The 20,103-nt window shown below is 44.7% G+C and overlaps 1 protein-coding gene across 1 annotated transcript; it reads left to right on the top strand.

Moving 5' to 3' along the window:
- The first annotated feature begins 866 nt into the window (after window positions 1-866).
- Window positions 867-19,139, top strand: PPIL1 (peptidylprolyl isomerase like 1). Its single transcript, XM_019738826.2, has 4 exons — window positions 867-1,101; window positions 4,174-4,328; window positions 17,315-17,383; window positions 17,950-19,139. The coding sequence occupies exons 1-4, from the start codon at window positions 1,046-1,048 to the stop codon at window positions 18,168-18,170; spliced, it is 501 nt and encodes a 166-aa protein (XP_019594385.1). The 5' UTR covers window positions 867-1,045; the 3' UTR covers window positions 18,171-19,139.
- The last annotated feature ends 964 nt before the right edge of the window (window positions 19,140-20,103 follow it).

Below are 20,103 nucleotides of genomic sequence, written 5' to 3'. Positions count from 1 at the left end.
AATTAAGTTTTGCTTGCATGACTAAACTGGTTTGTCTGCTCAGGGAATTTTCAAGTCTGGTCTCCTTTTTGTGTTTGATTTTAGCAATGTGAAAGTACACAATAATGCTTAGCCTGGCACAAAGTAAGCATTCATTTAGCCATCATTACGTGGTGTGTAAAGCATTTACTATATAAGCTTATTTACCCCCATTCTTTCTTGTCCTCTATCCAAACTTCCTCGCAGTGCCTCTACTTTGCTTTTCCTTCTTTGACCCTAAGCAAACCTTTCTAACAACCTTGGGGCACCATCTATCCCAGTTAGTCACTCTAGCCCTGATCCCTTCCATCTCCATTCTCCTGTCTCTCCCTTTCCCTATCTCTCATTTTCTCCCGGGCCCTTTCCTCTCTTTCCATACTCTCTGCCTTTGGAGTCCGGAGGCTCGGGTTTGCTGTATGTCTATGGGCAATTAAACAAGTCATCTACCTGCTGAGTCTCAGTTTTCACATCTGAAAAATTAGAATAATAATACGTATCTACTTTACAGGGTTGCTTTGTGGAGTAGATTTGATAATAAAGTGTAAGTGCTATGTAAATTGTACAGCGCCTTAGCAAAACTACTTACTGGTATCTCTTATCTCTACTCCCTTCGATTCTCTGACTCTCCTTCCGATCCCTGCCCTACTGTGGGACTGAGAAATTCTTCGAATTGAAAGTTAAGACCTAACTCCAATCGGAGTGTAGATTTGCTGAGTGTTCCCGCCTTCCACGTCAAAACCAACCAATCAGAGAGTCCGTAGAGTGGCGCGTTTTCTCCACTAGGAGAACACTTTTAAATGGAACTTGCATTTTCCTCTCAGTTCTTGCGGCCGGCCTGTTTTCGCCTAACACCGCAGCTCCTCGGCCCTGGAGGTGGGGTCCTTCCTCTTCTTTGTCTCAACTCCCCAAATCATGACATCACCAGGGTTGAACGTCGGGGACCGGAAGTGTGCCCTGCAGCGGCGGGTCCCCCGCGAATCGACGCCGGAAGTAGCAATTTCTAGAGAAGGATTCCGCGGGCTTCGCTATGGCGGCGATTCCCCCCGACTCCTGGCAGCCGCCCAACGTATACTTGGAGACAAGGTGAGGGGGGTCGGGCCTGTGGGGCTGGGCTGGCAGAGGCGACGCGGAGCCCGGGCTTCGCCTCGGGGCTGGGTTCCCGGCGTGCTCCCTTGCTGGGCCGGCCTCCTCGTGGAGAGGCGTGGGGCGGCGGCAGTGAGGGCTGAGTGGGGACCGTCACCGCCCGCGTCCGAGCTCCGCACCGGCTCGCGCGGAGACCTCAGCGGCAGCTGTCTGATTGCCCTCCTCCCAACCCTCCGTTCATTCACCCATTCATTCAACAGTCGTGTATTGAGTCCACAGGCGGGGACGTGGGATCTGGCATCTGACGATGCAGACGTGGTAAAACACACAGCCTTGCAGTATAGTGAAGGAGACAGATGTGTAAATATTAGTGTGATAAGTAGTATAGTTGTAACGCTGTAAGTACTACAGTTGTATAAACAAATTGTTAGGAGGACACAGGAAGAAGCACATTGCCCCCACGATCGAAGAGTGGTGTGATTGAGCACCAATTAGCGGTGCTGTGTCCCTAGCATCACACGTATAGCATCACAGTTTAATCCTCCTAGCAACTCAAATCATGTAGGTGTTATTCCACCTTCTCTCCAATTTGAGCAGGGAAATGCCAAAATTTACAGATGAAGTGGCTTGACCAAAGCTACACAGCTAGTAAGTAAGGGAACCTCATTTGGAGCCTGGTATGTCTGCCTCACATGCTTAGTTCTTTAGCTCTATTCATTCCGTTGCCTCTTTGGAAAAAGTTCAAAGCGATCTTTCCAAAGTAGGACACATAAACTTAAGTAATTTTTTATTGCTACAACATGATACAATTAAAATTTTGTAGTCTGACGTTCAAGATGATTTTCTTCATCTGGCCTTTGCCTACCTCTCTGGCTACATCTGCCATTTCCCCATCTGTAGTCAGGGTCGAGCCACCATCTCTCTGCCTTCTTTCTGTTCTTGCCTATGCTGCTTTCCACCAGAGCACAGTTCTCTTAGATGCTACTTTTGCTCCCAGGCCATCTTCCCTACCTTTTATATGGCAGGAATTTCTGAACTCACCTGTTAACATTTTTTTGAAAGTACAAAATAAATTGAAATTGAAATTCATGCAGTATAGAAGTATATAGAGTAAGCAGTGAAAGCCACCCCTCCCTGTAAAAACACTTTTAATAGTTTTTTTGGATGGTCTTCCAGATCCATTTCTATGTACATATAAACATCTTTTATGTTCTAATTTTTAACAAAAATAGAATCATGATCATACTGTATGTATTTTTTCCTGTAATTTGCAATTTCACTCACTAGTACATGTAACATTCCGTAGTATGGATATTTCATATTTTAATCATTCCCTCTTTGAAGGACATCTAAGTTGTTCTTGTTTTTTATTATGACAAAAACTGGAATGAACATCCTTTCACATATTGTATCCTTCAGTACTTTAGTAAGTTTTCCTGCAGAATAGATACTTAGAAGTTGAAATTGCTGTCAAAAAGTGTGCACATTTCAAAGTTGTATAGGTGCTTCCTGATTGCCAGTCCAAAACGTTATTACCTGTATTTAAAAAATGTCCACCAGAATGTAAGCTCCATGAAGGAAAAAGCATCTAAAACTGTCTTGCACAGAGTAATTGTTAATATGTGTTGAATATTAGTAGTGTGAAGGATGAATTGCCAGTAGAAAACTATGTTCTGGCACATACTACATATACAGCAGGTCCTTGAATAACATTCAATGTTCTTTTGTTACAATGTTGATGAGAAAAAAACTATTCCCAGCCCTGGCCCTTGTCTGTGGAGTTTGCATGTTCTCCCATATCTGTGTGGGTTAACTCCGGTGCTCCAGTTTCCTCCCACATCCCAAAGATATGCACGGTTAGGTAACTGAGGGTGTCTGAATTGTCCCAGAGTGAGTGTGGTTCTGGTGTGAGTGCACCCTGGATGGAAGGATGTCCTGTCCAAGATTGGTTCCCACCTTGTGTCCTGAGCTGCTGGGATGGGCTATAGCTACTCAAGACCCTGAACTGGAATAAGCAGGTTAGAAAATAATTATCTTACTGGTTATATTAATCTTTTTCAAATGTATACATAGCTCACTTTTTTTTCGGTGTAAAGTATTAGAAGTGTTTGGGTCTTTATTTAGAAGTTTGGTGTTTTTATGACCAGAAGTATGCCTCAGTAACTCTTATTATATCAGTTAGCCTATGGTAAAATTGGTTTTATTATACATTGTTTCATTAGAAGTTGCAGTTTCCAAGAAACTATCTACAACAGTAACTTAGAAAATATTTATACAGTGCTTACACTATGCTTGGTTTACATTGGCTATTCATGCTCTACAGAGTTGACTCAATTTTCACATTCTTGGAGTTTAAAGGCTAGGTGAGTGATGGAGTGGAGGGGAAGGCACCTGTCCTACGTCGTATGGCTTCCTTTTCCTTAGCAGTACTTTGGGGGGGAAAGCAAGCGCTCATCACATCGGGTAGGTATAAGATTTGAAGTAATCAGGTTTTGCCTTTGTTACACCTCTTCCTAAATACACACAAACTGTACCATTTTTTCTCCATTAAAATTTTTTATGAATAGGTAATATATTTACATGATTCAAAAATACAAAATTTTTAAAAAGATATTCATTGAAGACCTTCCTGTCTCCCATTTATCCAGTTTCTACCCCCACCTAGAACCTTATGCACATAGAAATAAATATGAGTTCTTGGTATTTTAATATCCTCCTTTAAAAAAAATTTACAAATTAAGTGTAAGAGTTTTTTTCTACTAATTTAGCGGTTGGTTATATTAGTTTTCTGTGACTGGCGATTTCTTTTTTTATATGTAAGATGTTAAAATTTTTAGCCATCCGTGGTTATTTTGCTTAAAAGAAGTACCAGAAGCCCCTGCATGTTTTGCTCAAAAGAGATGACTGTGTTTGTTACTTGCATTGTGTTGTTTTCCTTTGCTGAGCATGAAATTGTAACAATTTCGTGACTTACAAGCTTGAACATGAAGCATCCTGGAGCCGTCCCATAATATTCCTGTGTGCTGTGACCTCGTTCTTGACTAGAGCTCTCCCATCCTCTTCTCCCCGCAGCATGGGCATTATTGTGCTGGAGCTATACTGGAAGCATGCTCCAAAGACCTGTAAGAACTTTGCTGAGTTGGCGCGTCGAGGTTACTACAATGGCACCAAATTCCACAGAATCATCAAAGACTTCATGATCCAGGGAGGTGACCCAACCGGGACAGGTACACTTAAGCCAGGATTAGTTTCTGAAGTCTCATTCTGTCATAGCTGGGTATCAGGCAGCCAGGGCTCTCTTCACATACCAGGGACTGGGTTAGTAATTCTGGTGACGATTCCTGCCCTCCCTACCACACACCTTCCCCCAAACGCACACACGTGGAATTGACCAGAAATTAATCTTGACTCCTGGGCTTTACAGAGTTTCTCATAACTGGCATGTATTGCTTTCTAAGAGCAAATGATATTTGCCTGAATTACAGTAATGTAGAAAGTCTGATAATCAGAAAAGTGAAAAAAGACATTTGCAGTGTTTTGAGAAAAATAGAATACTGGGTTCTTTGATTAATTCATTCATTTAACAAATATTGAGCACCTACTTTGTGTCAGATACTTGTTTAAGCCCTAGGGATATAGCCATGAGCACAGAAAAAAACTCCCAGCTCTCAATCAAGCAGGAGAAGGATGTGAGGATGTGTATTTAATAGAAAAGGAAGTCCTCACCGAGAAGATGTTATTGGAGCAGGGAGATCTGAATGAGGGAATGAGCCTTGTGATGGGAGGAAAGAAGCCAGAGGCCGGGAGGCAGGAGCCCATGTGGGACCTGGTAGGGCATGGTAGAGACTTCGGCTTTTGTTTTGAATAAGGTGGGACCGTTAGAGAGTTTTGAGCAAAAGAGTAATGTGATCTGACCTATGCTTTAAGAAAAAGATCATTCTGGCTGCTGATTGGAGAATAGATATAGGGAAAGAGTGAGAGCTGAGAACCAGTTAGAAGGCTGCTGTAGGCACCCAGTCTAGACATATGTGGGTGGACTAGGCTCCTAGTAGAGAAGCGATCGGAAGTGCCTGGATTGAAGTTCTGTTTTGATAGAAATAGAGCCAATGGGATTTGCTGAGATTGGGTTAGGGGTGGGTGAGTGTGTGAGTGAGAGATAGTGAAAGGTGACTTCAAAGTTTGGAGGGGGAAGACTAAGAATTTGATTTTGGTTTGGGACACATTATGTTTGAAATACTTGTCAGATCTTCAAGTAGAGATTTTGAATAAGTAATGGGGTATGAGTGTGGAGTTCAAGGAAAGGTCTGGGACGGAGATAAGAATTTGGGCGTTGTCGTCATTTAGATGGGACTTATTAGAGAAATTTCTTAGTGAAATGCTAATAACATTTATTAGTTTGAAGGGCCATTACTTCTCAGTCTGTATGTTCTTCTAATTTTTCCTGCTCTTTTGCCTTTAAATAAGCTTGGTTCTCTCTGTGGCAGAGTTTTCTCGGTTTTGTTTTTTGTCATTCTCAATGGTCCTTTATCCTTGATGACCAGAGTCATTTGATTTTTTTTTCAATGTATGTGGACACATCCCAAAATACAGAATATACAGGAAAGTAGAAAAAAGAACAAAAATCACTCATCAGGATATCTCCTAAAGATTCCTAATGCCATTAACTATTCCCCCAATAGGCCACCTCTCAGAAATGATCGTTGTTAACTTTTGGTGGCCATTATTCCAGCCATCTTTCTTTTCAGATACTTGTAGTTAAAAGGATGAATGAATGAATAACTAAATGGAAATAATTTCAGGAGAATAGGCTGTGTCATGTGTGGTATTGTTTTTAAAATAAAAAGTATTGTATTTAAAATTGTACATAGTGGGGGTGCAAAAAAATGTATACAGGTAGACACTTTGGTCAATGTTAGTCAAGCAGTAATCAGAAGTCCGCCGTAATCAGAAGTGTCTGGACGCTGATGGTAACCACTTTGAGCACCTCTTGTAATTGCAGATGTCAAACGTGACTTGTGTTCATCTTTTGTTATCGGTATATATTGAGTATTATAATTTTAATACAGTTTTCCTTTCTTAAAATGTGTATATATTTTTGGCACCCTCTGTATTTAAACAAATTAACTTCCTGCTCTGAGAGATGAGGCAATTAGTACTTAAATTTCTATCCATTCCTATTGTTTAGGAAAAACTCAGTTTTACCCACCTCCTGTGTGGGAAGAAACCCAGTTCCTCCATCCTGTGTTTCTTCTTTACTTCTACATACTCCTCCAGAACACTTCACTTCTGACACATGTGATCACCAAACGTATAGAGGTTTTTCCCCACAAAAAGCAATACTGTGCAATTATTTACCCAGAGATAGTATCATATCCCACAGGTTAGGGGCTCAGTCCCACAAGACTGCCCCCTGTGTGCGTGTCTCTCTTCTCTCTTCTCTCTCTCTCTCTCTCTCTCTCTCTCTCTCTCTCTCTCTCTTTCTCTCTTTCTCTCTTTCTCTCTCTCGTTCTCTCCAGACAACTCACAAACCCAGGTACAAATAAATACCTGTGCTTCTGACCAACTGTCTACAGATTGGACATTGCAACGACCCCCTCTATGGGTTCAGTTCATTTGCCAGAGTGGCTCACAGAGCTCAGGGAAACATTTAACAGTTACCAGTTAAAGGATATGGTAGAGGACACAGATGGCCAGCCAGATGAAGCGATGCCTAGGGCAAGGTCTGGGAGGGTCCTGAGTGCCGGAGCTTCTGTCCCCGTGGAGTTGGGCGGGTGTCCCCTCCCAGTGTAGATGTGTTCGCCCACCTGGAAGCTCTCCGAACCCTGTACCATTGGGATTTTATGGAGGCTTCCTCATGTCGGCATGATCAGTTATTAACTCCATTTCCAGTCTCCCTCCCCTCTCTGGAGAAATGCTGGTGGTGGTTCCTCAGGATACTGAAGATTCATAGCTTTTATTGGCATGGTCTTTGAAGACCATCTCTCACCCAGGAGCCACCCAGAGTCACCTCATTAGAGCAAAAGATGCTCCTAGTGCTCTTATCACTTAGGAATTTCCAAGGGTTTTAGGAGCCCTGTTTCAGTGTGGGGTCAAAGACCAAATATTAGAATACCGTGTTTCCCTGAAAATAAGACCTAGCTAGACCATCAGCTCTAACGCATCTTTTGGAGCAAAAATTAGTATAGTGAATATAAGTAAAATAAGTAAAAACTAAGTATAGTAAAATAAGACCAGGTCTTATATTAATTTTTGCTCCAAAAGATGCATTAGAGCTGATGGTCCGGCTCGGTCTTATTTTTGGGGAAACACGGTGAGAGATGCTCCTAAGTGCTCTTACCACTTAGAATATTACAAGGGTTTGGGAGCTCTGTGCCAAGAATCGGGGACAGAGACCAATATGTATATTTTTCAGTTATCTCACACCTGTCCTCCCTTCCTCATTCACAATTTTTGTTGTCAGTTTTAGTTTTCCTTGTCAGAGTTTACAACGTTTTCCATCTATACCCATGATTCCTTCAGCAACAGTGTGGGTTCGACATTTCACAGGGCTCCGCGCTCACTACTAGGCTTTTCTATTCACAAGTGCTAGCGGGCAGAATTTCCTGTTGAGTGGTTTGTTTTTATTGCAAGGCTGAAGGCTGTTATATTTTTGAACTTAATCATGTTTGAGAATTTCTGCCTGTTGCCCTTAGACTTGAAAAAGACCATGACTGGTTATACTATTCTTGGGCCACACTCATTCCCTCAGATCTTTTTAGACAATTCTACTCCATCGCCTTCTGGTTTTGAACATGGCTTTGGAGAATACTGAGGTCAGATTTATTTCTTCCTTTAATTCAGGGAAAATTTTTTTATTTGTATTTCTGAATATTTTCTGTGTTATGCTTATTGGATTTTCTATTTTGGGAAACTGGTTATTCTTTGTTTCATCACCTTTGCTTTCCATTTCTTTTGAGTGTGTGAGATGATGTTTTTCTGTTTTTTCCCTGAATCCACTGAAATATCTCAAACCTTTATTCTGTGCCTTATTCAATTTTTGGTCATGTCTATTTTGTTCCTTACTGCTCTAATTTATTTATTAGTGCTGTATTGGTGTCATTTGGCTCTAAATCTGTTTCCTTAGCTCTGCAGTCTTTTCGCTTTATTCTGTTGATTTATTATCTTGTCTTTGAGCTCTTGTTTTATTGGATTCTTATTTTTATTGAACTGTCTGTAGCTTGAAACAGCCATGGAGAAGCCCTTGCTTGGATTCTGTTTTCTCCCAGATGGAGTTCCTGAGGTGGCCCCAGAACCCAGTGCTGGACGGCCGCCCTGCCGCTCCTAAGCACCTGTGGTGTGTGCGGATCTTTCCTTAACTTTTTCAGGGCTACTCACCCCCTCCAAAAATGGCTTCTCAAAATTGGAGGGTCTCTGTAAGAATTCTCTGGGTGACACTACTCCTTTCCTGATTACAACTTTTAGGGAATACGGGCAGACAAAGCTTCTATTTCTTTCTTTGGCTGACTCTTTGTCAGAATTTTTGGAGTGAGTTTCCTTTTTCACATTTGGCTGATACTGGTGAAATTTTGGCTTTTTAAATTTGAATTTTTTGTGTTTGCTTTATCAGATACTGGGAAAGGCAGAGTCTAATCCTGCTTCATTCCACATTCTTTATATGAAAGTGTCCTGCCAACACTTCGATGTACTTCTTTCCTGTCCTCTTTCGTTGTTGTCCTGAAGTAAAATTTTAATTCATAACACAAGTGAACTGAAAGCATCCATGATTAGGGTGAAAGGATTGGAAGTGACTCAGATGTGAGTTGTTCATGCCAGAGTTTCCCTATATTACTGTAGTTCTCAATCCTTCCTAATGTCACATTTCCATGATGTAATTTTAATGAAATTGAGTCACTCAAAAGATTTCCAAATAATTGCATCCAGCCTCAAGTATAATGAGTGATTGCGCTAAGCCTGTTCCCGGTCTGTGGTTGAAGGCAAACAGGAGTTAAGGCTTCCTGGGTCACTAGTACGAACTGCTGGCAAATTAGGTAGCACGTTTTTGCTGAACATCTCAGATGAACTGTATGTGACATCCTGGCCTCTTCAGCAAGTTGGTGCGCCATTTCCATTCCCGACTGCCCCTCAGTCTGATGAAGCCTTTCCTTCCATGGTATTTCTGATATGTCTCTGCCAGATGTCTTCTCAGTTCAAATCCCCTTTGACTTCCTGCCTCATTTTAAACCATTTTTCTTCTTTTAAATTCCCCTTATTGTAATAACTTTATGCTGGCTCTTTACTTAGTACTCTGAATGTCTTTTAATCTGTTTTTACTAATTTCTTCTCTTCCTCTCCTCCCTATACGACACGGCATCCGGTCCAGCTCTTCCTTTGGCTCGTCCTGCTCCGTACCTAGCTGCCATGATTGCCGTGATTAATTACATGCTGATTATGCTGTGCGTCACCCACACTCTGATTTCATCTCTCCTCTTGATGGCCCCAGGAACACCTGAAATTGAATGTGTTGAACAGCAAGCTCATTGTTAATTTTATTCATTTGATGAATATTTGCTAAGAGTCTGCTGGGTATCTTGTGCTATTCTAAGGCCTGTGAGGGGCACTTAAGCATGAGAAGCCAAGGCAGTTTTCTTTTCCTTGCAGATCTCCTTGCTCTGCCAGGAAGACGAGATAGTGGAAGAAATATCTACAAAGTAATAACATAATAAATATGCAAATGTAGGGTGGTATGCTGTGGATTATTATATAACATAGGTTGGAATAATTAATAAGAGAAAAAGTAGAGTGGAGTGGGATTAGAATGGGAAGGAGGCATATTTTGAGGTGGGCCATGAAGAAATGTAGAATTTTAACTCTTGGGACAGGGAAGGACATTTTGGAAGAATGAGTACAGAACAGAGACACAAGTGTCAGAGGCAGGTCGGGTGTGAAAGAGCCGACCACCCACCTGCTGGACTGGCCGTGTGACATAGCACAGCCACCTCTCCACACCCAGGACAAATGCGTAAGATGTGATTCCTAAGGCTCCTGAACTGCATGTTTTAGGGACAGTAAAGGAGCAGTTTGGGGCAGAATGCAGAGTGGTAAGAGGTTGCAGGGGGCGTAAGACAGGGCCAGTTCATGGAGACTCCCAGATAGGAGTTCAGATTTGATGGAGCATCATTTGAGACTTCTGAACAGCAGGGTTTGTGGAGGCTGGTGGGTTTGGGGTTGAATCTTGGCTTCACACGAATACTTATTAAATGTAGACAAGTTATGTAACCTTGGTGAGTCTTATCTATAAATGGGGAGTGTGGTTACGTTGCTAGAGTCAACTAATGCCAGGTTCCTGCGTCCCAATGTCATAGAAATGAGCGCTATACCTGGTAGGAAGTTCAGCAAACAAAGCTTTATTGCGAGATAGCGAGTGTACCAGGGAACCAGCGAGAAGAAAGGAGCTGGCTGGCTCCCTGATAGGATTGTGGGAGGGGTTTTTACGGGCTATTTGGGGAGTGAGCGGGGGCTAGGGGGTCATTACTGCTGTGGTCAGCAAAGTGTTTCCATCTCATGGTCAGCAGGTGTCTGCTCAGTCGTGTGTCACGACAGGGTCTTCTTTCAGTTCTATAAAAACAGATTTTACACAGGAGTTTTATAATCTCTGGTTTTTCTTACAAACAGTGATTAGCTTCATGAGAATGGAGTATGCTGGGTATTTTACAAGGTCTGCTGATTGCATTATATTTTCTTCCCTTCTTAGTTATGTACTTTCAGGATGTGGGCAGTAGGCAGTTCATCAGTGTCTTGGGCTTTTCCCTTTATATTCCAGACCTTACAGACAGGGTGGAGCCTGGTAAAATGGGGCCCCTCCTGTTATCCCTGTGCTGCAGCTACATGCGCCTCCTGGGGTCGTTGTGAGTAGCGAAGTAGTTAGCACAGGCTTGGCACAGCAGCAGCTCAAACAAGCGTGGTTATTTATTATTTATGTTGGTTGTTAGTTCATTTAACAGATGTCTGTTAGACTCCTGCCGTGGCCCGGCATCGTTCTAGAGCTGGGGATACAACTGTGAATAAGGAAGCCCTTGTGGAGCTCTCGTTCTCGTGGGAGAGACAGGCGATGAACAAACAAGTGTGTAATAATACTGTCAGGTCATGACAAATGACATGGAAGAAACAATGTAGAAGGGGACAGAGCATGGATTCTAGGCCTCGGCACTATTGACGTGTCGGGCTGGATAATTCTTCGTTGTGAGGGGCTGTCCTGTGTGTTGCACAATGTTTGGCTGCATCCCTGACCTCTACCCTCCAGATGCCAGTAGAACCCCTCAGTGTGACAACCAAAAATGTCTCCACCTGTTATAGTCTGGTGTCCCTAGGGGGCAAAGCCAGCTCCGGCTGAGAACTCGCAGGATAGAGACGGAGGGTGGTGCTGTTTTGGCTGGTGTGGCTAGGGAGGACCTCTCTGATAAGGGGCGTCTGAGCCGAGCACTGAATGAAGGGAAGTAGTGAGCCATGAGCCTGCCAGGGGCCAGGCCGTGCAGAGGGCACAGCATTCCGAGGCCTTAGACCAGAGCGTGCCTGGCGAGAAATAGCCCAGAGGCCCGTGTGGCTGGAGCAGGTGAGGTGGGCAGAGTGGCAGGAGACGACTTTGAAGGGCAGCAGAGTCCCAGGGGTCATGGAGAGTCGTGTAAATTGTGGTGAAGACTTTGGATTTCGTCATGAGTGTGATGAAATGTCACCGGAGGATTTTGAGCAGCTGACTGCCACAGTGAGACTTGTTTTAAAAGGATCCCCCTGGCTTCTAGGTGGAGAATAGACCGGTGAGAAAGGGGGAGGCAAAGCTGGAAGCAAGGTGACCAATTGGAAGCTGTCTTTCATGGTGGTCAAAGCTAAAACTTGTAGTTTGGGTTAGGATGATAGTGGTTGTGTGGGTTCTGGTCCTCTGGGGAGCAGGTGCCAAGCCAGACTTCAACCCTCAAGAGGTTTACTGGGGTAACACCTGTGAAGTAGAAAGGGGTGAGGGAGCAGGGCTGGGAAGGGGAAGTCTTCGCACATCAGTGCAGGTTTAACGCCTGTGAAAGGAGATGGGGAGACAAGGAGCCAGCAGAGGAAAATGAGGAGCCGCCTGTAAGGTGGGGTTTCAAGAAGGGTGCTGTCAACTGTCAGATGCTGCTTATGGATCAAGCAAGGTGAGGCCTGAGGACTGCCATTGGATTTAATGACATCGAGGTCACTGGTGATCTTGACCAGAGAGCTTTTAGTGGAGTGATGAAGGCAAAAGTCTGAATGGAGAGCATTCAGGAGGCAGGAGAGGAAGCAGAGGCACCAAGTGTCAACACCTTGTTTGAGAAATTTTTCTGTGAAGGGATGCAGACAAATAGGGGGATACTAGGAGATGGGGTTTTATTGTTTTGTTTTTAAGATGGGAAATACTAATACCATATATTTATGCTGATAAGAATGATCCACTACAAAGCAAAATTGATACAGGAGAGGGGGAAATTGTAGCTGCAAAGTTCCTTCAGGGTGAATGGGATTAATCAGGTACATGGTGGTGAGAGTCGTGTGAACAATTTATTCATACAGTATATTAATAACAGGAAGGGAGGTAAATGGGTAGAGATGGAGGAAGGGAAGTGGATTTGGTAGTGAGAGCATGTGAAAGTTCTGCTTTCTTCTCGGTGAAATAAGAAGGAAAGTTATGCAGAGAGAGCTGAGGCACAGGGAGGGCATGATAGAAGGTCCAAGAACAGGAGCTGCAATACACCCAGCGGACTGGCTCCAAGGGGGGCTGTTCGTCATGACCTGTGGTTACCTCTCCTGGACAGTGCTGAGGTTGTCTGTTAACCAGAGCTCATCGCCACAGATAGTCCTGTGTTGGCTCCATGCTGCATACTGCGTGGTTTCCGTCCATTATCTCATTTAGTTCTCCTGACAGTCCTGTGAGACCCAAGTCCTTCTATTCTTAGTTTGCACTCAAGGAAACTGAGGATTAGAGACGGTATCTTGCTTAAAGTGGTGGAGTTGGAACTGAAATCCAAATCTCTCTGACCCCAAAGGCAAGTGAGGAAGAGAGGGCCCCATGTGAAGAACTGCAAAGCTTCTTTTGAGAGCTGTAGCATTGTTTCCTGTGTTATTAATAGATCTGATATCTGGCATTTGCCCTGGTAATCCAACAGCAGCTCTACTAGTTAGTTCCCCCTTCCTACTCTGTTACTGACAAAGCGATTGTATCAATTTGGGATGATTTGAGCTGTAAGGATCAACCACAGTAGCTTAAACAAAGGGAGCTTTTGTTTTTCTCACATAACAAGATGTCTAGAGGTAAGCAGTTGCAGGCATTGGTTCAACTGCCCAGCAGAGTTGTCAGAGACCCATGCTTGCCATGTATTTCCACTCTACCATTTTTAGTGTGTTGGCTTTCCATCTCAAACTTGTCTTAACGGTTGCAAGACAGCTGCTGCTGCTCCTGAGAGCACCTCTGCTTCCAAAGAAGGAAGACAGGGAAAGAGCTATGGATGAAAGACAGATGAATGTGTTTGTCCCTTTTTATTAGGAAGGCTGTAGCTTTCCCAGAGGCTCTATTCAGCAGGCTTCTGTTTGTATCACTAAGTCAGAACTAGGTCATCTGGCCACCCCTAGCTGCAAAAGAAACTGGTCAGTACCTGCCTTCCTTCTCTGACATTGAGGTAGGCTGTGGAGAAGGGGTTGGAAAGGCTTAGGGGACAGCTAACCAGAAGTGTCTGTTAGAGGTTCTCTGGCCAGGAGAGACGCTTTGATTGGTTTGGTCAGTTACCTTCTGGTGTCGAGTGCCCCAGCAGAGTTTTCATATGGGCCCCCTTATGGGTCACTGGCCCATTCAAGCTTTGGGGCTGGCTGTTAATCTGTGGTGACTTTAGCTGTGACTTGGGAGCAAGTGGTGGGGGGACAAGTAGCACCAACTATGGTAACCTTTGTTTCCACAGTCATGAGCAGGAGGAATAAGAGACATCAGAGGAATCTTGGGGATAAGGAAAGACTTTCTTTTTTAAGCAAATAGAATGCATAGATGAAAATGATTAAGGAATTTCAACTGCCAAAACTTCTGTCCACCAGAAGACCCCATTAAAAAAGTGAAAAATATCGACTGGAAGAAGGTATTTGCAAAAGCATTAGCTGACAAAGGATTAATGTCCAGAATATACATTTATATTTATATAATGTGAGGCCACTCTGTAGAGAAATGGCTGTTCACAGAGGAAGAAAGTTAAATAGCCAGTAAACAAGAAATTAATTACACACATTCAGGGCAATGCAGGTTACAACAGAAGAGATCTGACACGTCCCAGACTGATACAAGTTAGAAAGTGGCAAAAGGACCTAGAGCAGCTAGACTAAGAGTGAGGGCCTGTGGGTGGGGGCGCACCTTAGGGCTTTATCTGGCAAGATACTTGGAAAATCTAGTAATGGTGAGGTACTCAAACTGTGACCCTGCATATGTGTCCTCCCTGAGGCGTGGTCCCTGAGCGCTCCTGCACTTGTGTTTGGGAGACAGTGTAAGAATGGTTATTGCATCATGGTTTATAATTGCAACACATTGGAAAGATCCTACAGAAGCATCCGCATGAGAAAAGATAAGATTGACGTTGTAGTCATAGGGGGATGAATACTCCGGAGAGCAGCGTGGAACAACATGGACGACTGTCACAATGGCAAGCAGGAAAGCGCCAACTGCTGAGGAACACATAGTATAATACCATCTATATAAACCTAAACACATGCAAAACAACAATACCTTTTTTTTAGGGGTGCATATATACGTAGGAAGAAGGAAAATGCATGGAAATGACAATCTCCTGGTCGGAAGAGCGGTTACCTGAGAGGGAAATGCAGTTCTAAGCAGCTGTCAGCTCTTGGGCGAGGGGTGGGTGGGGAGGGAGGCAGAGGGTGTGTGCCTGGGGTCTTCAGCTGGGTTGGCTACATTTTATTCCTCCAGGGGAGGGTGCACAGTTGTTTCTCATAGTCTTTGTATTTTTGTATGTCTGAAATATTAGGTACATTGAATAAATGTCTAAAAGGACAGAAGAGGAAAAAGTTGGGGAGTACAGTTTGGAAGACAGACCTGTGCCTGTCTCCCCTGTATCTGTGCTACACCAAGCACACAGCAAGTTTTTGACTGCAAATCTTCCAAATCGTCGGCTTTATAAGTGATTGCTGACATCTGTTGAGCCTGTTCTGCACCAGAGAGCTCTTTAATCACTCCGTGTCCCCCTGCCCGCTCTCCCCTATTCCACATGCCCAAAGGAGCGTTTTGATTGGAATTATTTATCTTGCTGACATTTTGCTACCAACCCTACTGAGTTGAATTAGGTTATGAAAAGATAACATTATGAGTAAAGGCGGCTATAGAGGCCCCAACTAGTCACGTGTGTGTATCTGCATCCTGAGTAAAAAGGGGCCTCCATGCTCTTTCATCTTCTGATGGCTTAACACCCCAGGCTTACCTGTCCCGAGATCCTCTTGTGTGTGGTGCCATTTATGTGATAGGTTTCAGTGGCCTTGAGGCGAAGTGAGCCCTCCGCTTGCAGGGATCACTGTTCCAAGGCTCTGTGTGTGGGTGGACAGAGCTGAGCTTGTCCTCAGCTTGCTTGTCCTCAGCTTGCTTGCTCAACACCTGGCTGGAGGACTTGACCTCAGTGTGCCACATAGCCCTCCCTCTCCCCTCTCCCCTCCCCTTTCCTTTCTCCCCTCTCCCATCCTCCCTTCCCCCTCCCTCTTCCCTCTTCCCTCTCCCCTCCCCTTTCTCCCCTCTCCCCTCTCCCCTCTCCCCTCTCTCCTCTCTCCTCTTTCTTCTTTCCTCTCTCCTCTCTCTGCTTCCTCGTCTCCAGCCCTAGTGCTTCCATCAACCACCCCCTCCACCCAAACCTCAGACAGGAGCGTTGACTCTAGTCAGAGGGAACATACTGGTTACATAATTGCTGTCGGGCGGTATACTAGCATGTTAGAATTTCCAGAATGAATTTTTACATAATTTGGTGGTTCAGTAATTTTCCAGAAGCATAGGTAGCCTGGGCCTGGGAGGTTTCCCTGAGTCTGTTAGGATTCACCCCCATTCCTCTTTGCATGAGAACCGGGGTCTGTGACAGGCTATCTGGGGTGGAGCATCCTAAAAGGTAAAGCAAAAGACTTTTACCATGGAAACACCATAGCCCAGGCCCAGGGGCTTCCGGGGGTGGCCACAGTGCTTTAACATGCTGCTTTCACAGCAGGCGGTAAAAGGAGGTGACATCCCTTTCCTGTTGTCAGGCAAGCAGAGTCAGCTGGCAAAGCCAGTGTTCACTGTCCCAGTGGTTTGTCTTGGCAGGTCAACTTGGAAAAACCAAAGTAGTTCAACAAGGCATATGGTTGACTAAATAACTGAGCGTATCACTTTGCTCTAGCAACAAAGCCTGGGCGCCCAGCACGGCACCACGCTCTGGTAGACATGACATAAATAACACGTGGTGGTGGTGACAGCAAAGCATTCCCAGTCCCGTGTTTCTTCATATTCTCCGTCCGATGTACTGCCTCTCCTCTCAGTGGATTCTGTAGTACTGTTCCTTTCTGTCACGTTGCCACTTACCACCGTCCGTTTCTCCTTAAACTAGGTATTTTTGACTTAAATGAGTGTTATTTTCCTTCATCTATGTTGAAGGGAGCAGATAGGTTTTAATTCTCGTGCCGTCTCTGCTCCATTAGAAATGGCTGCCTGGAGTCGGGGTCAGTGAGGAAGCAGGGGTCCCAGCTCAGCTGGGAAGAATGCTGACTGATTAGCACTGTCTGAGGGGCACATGGTGAGGGCTTGGGGCGCTCCTGTCTGAAATAACGTTAAACATGAAGAAACCTCTTAACACAGCAAGCTCTGAATGAGGGGTATCGTAGATGGTTAGATTACGGGGTCCTTGAATGTTCTTTTGACAGTGTTCCGTATTTTCTACATTTTTGACAGTGAACATATATTACTTTAATAAGCAAGGAAAACACTCTTGGTGTTATTTTGAAAAGAAATGTCTTACCTGAGTGAAAGCAGTGATTTGCGTGTGCTGTGTCAGTACTTGCTTCCGCTCCTGGGCTTAGTTGCAGCAGACCTCGCAGGGGGCTTGGCGTGCGCGCTGCTTTCTCCTTGCCTGTACTCTAAAAACATCCTTGGAACCTAGCCCATTGTTTTTGCTGTGCGGTGGAATGCGGGCCTGGCTGATTGGTTTCTCATCTGCTAATGTGGCAGGGCGAGGTGGTGCATCTATCTATGGTAAGCAGTTTGAAGATGAACTTCATCCGGACTTGAAATTCACGGGTAAGTCATCTGGCTGGACTGGGGGGGAAGAGGGGTGGATTTTAAAAGATCGTTCTGTTGCCTGTGATTCCTGGTGAATGCCTGACATGGTGTGGTGCCCTGAAGCTGCCCAGCCGCGCACCACAGAGCGCCCTGGAGGGTTAGAGAAAGTGCCTCTCTCAGAGTCCTGCATGGTTCAGAGTGCCGGCCTGAGGGCTCTGGACACTAATACTTGTTGAATGTTGCTGTTATAAACTATAGGAAAACAAAAAGCTTCCTCAGAGCAGCAGCAAACCTTGCTGGGATTTCTCAGGGGAATTGGGAACGTGGTCCGGTGACTAGCGGGTTCATGATGGATAGAGACTGGGGATCAGGTGAAGACAAGGGAGATGAGGTCACGGGGTGGGACAGTTGGTGGCCTTTGCGCAAGGTGACAGGCCTGCCCTGAGAGAAATGTCTGGGTGGGGTGGTGGAGGAGAGAGGCTACAGCGAGGTCTGGCTTCTTTTCATCCCTAGGATGGTGAAGTGGGTCCTGGCTGGAGCTGTGGGGATTCTTCACACTCTCCTCTCTTCCTTTCTCCCACCAGGGGCTGGAATTCTCGCCATGGCCAATGCAGGGCCAGACACCAATGGCAGCCAGTTCTTTGTGACCCTCGCTCCCACCCAGTGGCTTGACGGCAAACACACCATTTTTGGCCGAGTGTGTCAGGGCATAGGAATGGTGAATCGAGTAGGAATGGTGGAGACAAACTCCCAGGACCGCCCCGTGGACGACGTGAAGATCATTAAGGCGTACCCTTCCGGGTAGTCGTGCAGCTCTCTGGGGCACACCCAGGGCCCCCGAGATGGCCCCAGCAAGCCAGCTTCCAGATGACCTAGAATGACACGTAACTCTGAACTTCATTTTGGCTTTGCACATCGTGGCGCTGAGGAGGCCTTGGGTCTGGGGTGAGTTAGAGACAAGTGTGTTTTCATAGGGTGCGTCTTTTCTCCCGGAGCCTGGGTTGACAGCATTGGCAGGAGAGCCCATACGAGACAGTACACAGGTGACCGCTCACTGCAGACGACCCGTACTGCTCCTTATGTGTGTATCTGCTCTGATACACACGAAACAAAAGGAAGCCAGCTCCGTCACTCCTCGGTGCCTGAACATACTTCTTCCTGCGGAGATTCCTCTTCTGGCCCACACCGCATTCTTCCGTGGCTGACAGCCACAGCATTCAAAACCAAGTGGTATCTGTCAGCCTTCTGATCTCTGTACACCCCATTTCAGTCTCCTACATTTCTTCCCGGGAACGTATGCATCGCTCTCTCTCTTTTCCCCCTCAAAAGCAGAACGTCAACACTGCTGTTTCTGACACTTACACATCCCACGCAAAGCCACACTGGATTTTTGCCAAATGGAAATGCATCCAACAATAAAGTTTCTAAGAAGGTGTCAAGTGGGGAATGATAATGTGTAATAATAGAGAAATGAATTTATTAAAAGGAAGCAGAAGCAGTGACCATTTTTCCCCCAGGAAGGAGTAGAAATGTATACTGAGCATAAGGACAGACTATGAATTCTCCTTAAAAAGCAGTATTCTCATAAAGGAGAAGTACCACTTAAGTTTTTCTTTTTTTTAAACTTAAGACTTTAGAGAAATTACTATTTTATGTTTTTGGGGTTTTTTTTAATCTTTTTTTATTTTTTTAGGGGGTGCTGGTACGAGAAAGGAAGTTAATACCTATGTAATACATAGAAACTTCCAAAATAAAATGCCATTGATGGTTGAAATCATTGCTGTGGTCTGATTTTAAATATTGTATGAGGTTCTAACAGCCATTTTAACTTCTGAATCATCTGAAGGGCTCATCTTCAAGATTTTACATTATTTTAGGTTTGTGGGTCTCTAGTGGACTTCTCCCTTTCAAGAGCAGGTCTGACTCTAAAAAGGCAGAAAGAAGAAAAACCAAAGAAAGAAGAAAGAAGTGATACCGATTAGCATTTCTGAGTGAGGGGACTTGCCTGTGGGTGTGCTGAGAGACCTGACCATCCCTCACACTTGCAAGAGATACACTCGCCTGCTGTGATGGGCTCGGAGGCAACGGGTGTTGTGGTGTTTGCTTTCTTAAACTGGTAGCTCCTTGATTGAAGAGAGGATTGTAGCTTAAATTTTCCTCCTTATCGCTCTGTATATTTTGGAAATGGTGATTTACTTCATGGAATGGCCTTTTTAGAGTCAGACCTGCTCTTGAAAGGGAGAAGTCCACTAGAGACCCACAAACCTAAAATAATGTAAAATCTTGAAGATGAGCCCTTCAGATGATTCAGGTTCTTGTCCCCAAGCATTCCCCATGTTCAACCTTTCTCCATCCTTCTCAACAAAAATGCAAAAATCCAACAGCTGTGTAAATGACTTTGTAACTGCCCAGGGACGGTTTTGGGGTGCAAAGTACTGTTCTGGGAAATTAGAAATACATTTCTTTCAGCCTGAGCTGGGCAGACATTATTGGCTCCACCTCTAGGAGCAAGTAGTAAGACACTTACCTCCTTACCTCCTGGAATTATAATCCTGAAAATCCCCACTTTCACCCTGTTCGTGGGAGTGGGGGAAACGTGTTATCACTACTTGAAGAAGTAAAGAAGGTTGTGGGTACACTTGGGAAGAGAGCAGCAGAGGCAGTTTCTTGTTTCTGGAAAAGCACACCAAACATGCCAAGGTGATCACACCTTGCGCAGATGCCAGTTTTCATAAAGC

The sequence above is a fragment of the Rhinolophus sinicus genome, linkage group LG05, assembly GCF_036562045.2.
Source record: "Rhinolophus sinicus isolate RSC01 linkage group LG05, ASM3656204v1, whole genome shotgun sequence".
NCBI classification, from domain to species: domain Eukaryota; kingdom Metazoa; phylum Chordata; class Mammalia; order Chiroptera; family Rhinolophidae; genus Rhinolophus; species Rhinolophus sinicus.
Note: the sequence above shows the minus strand (reverse complement) of the source record. Positions and strands in the feature narration are given on the sequence as shown.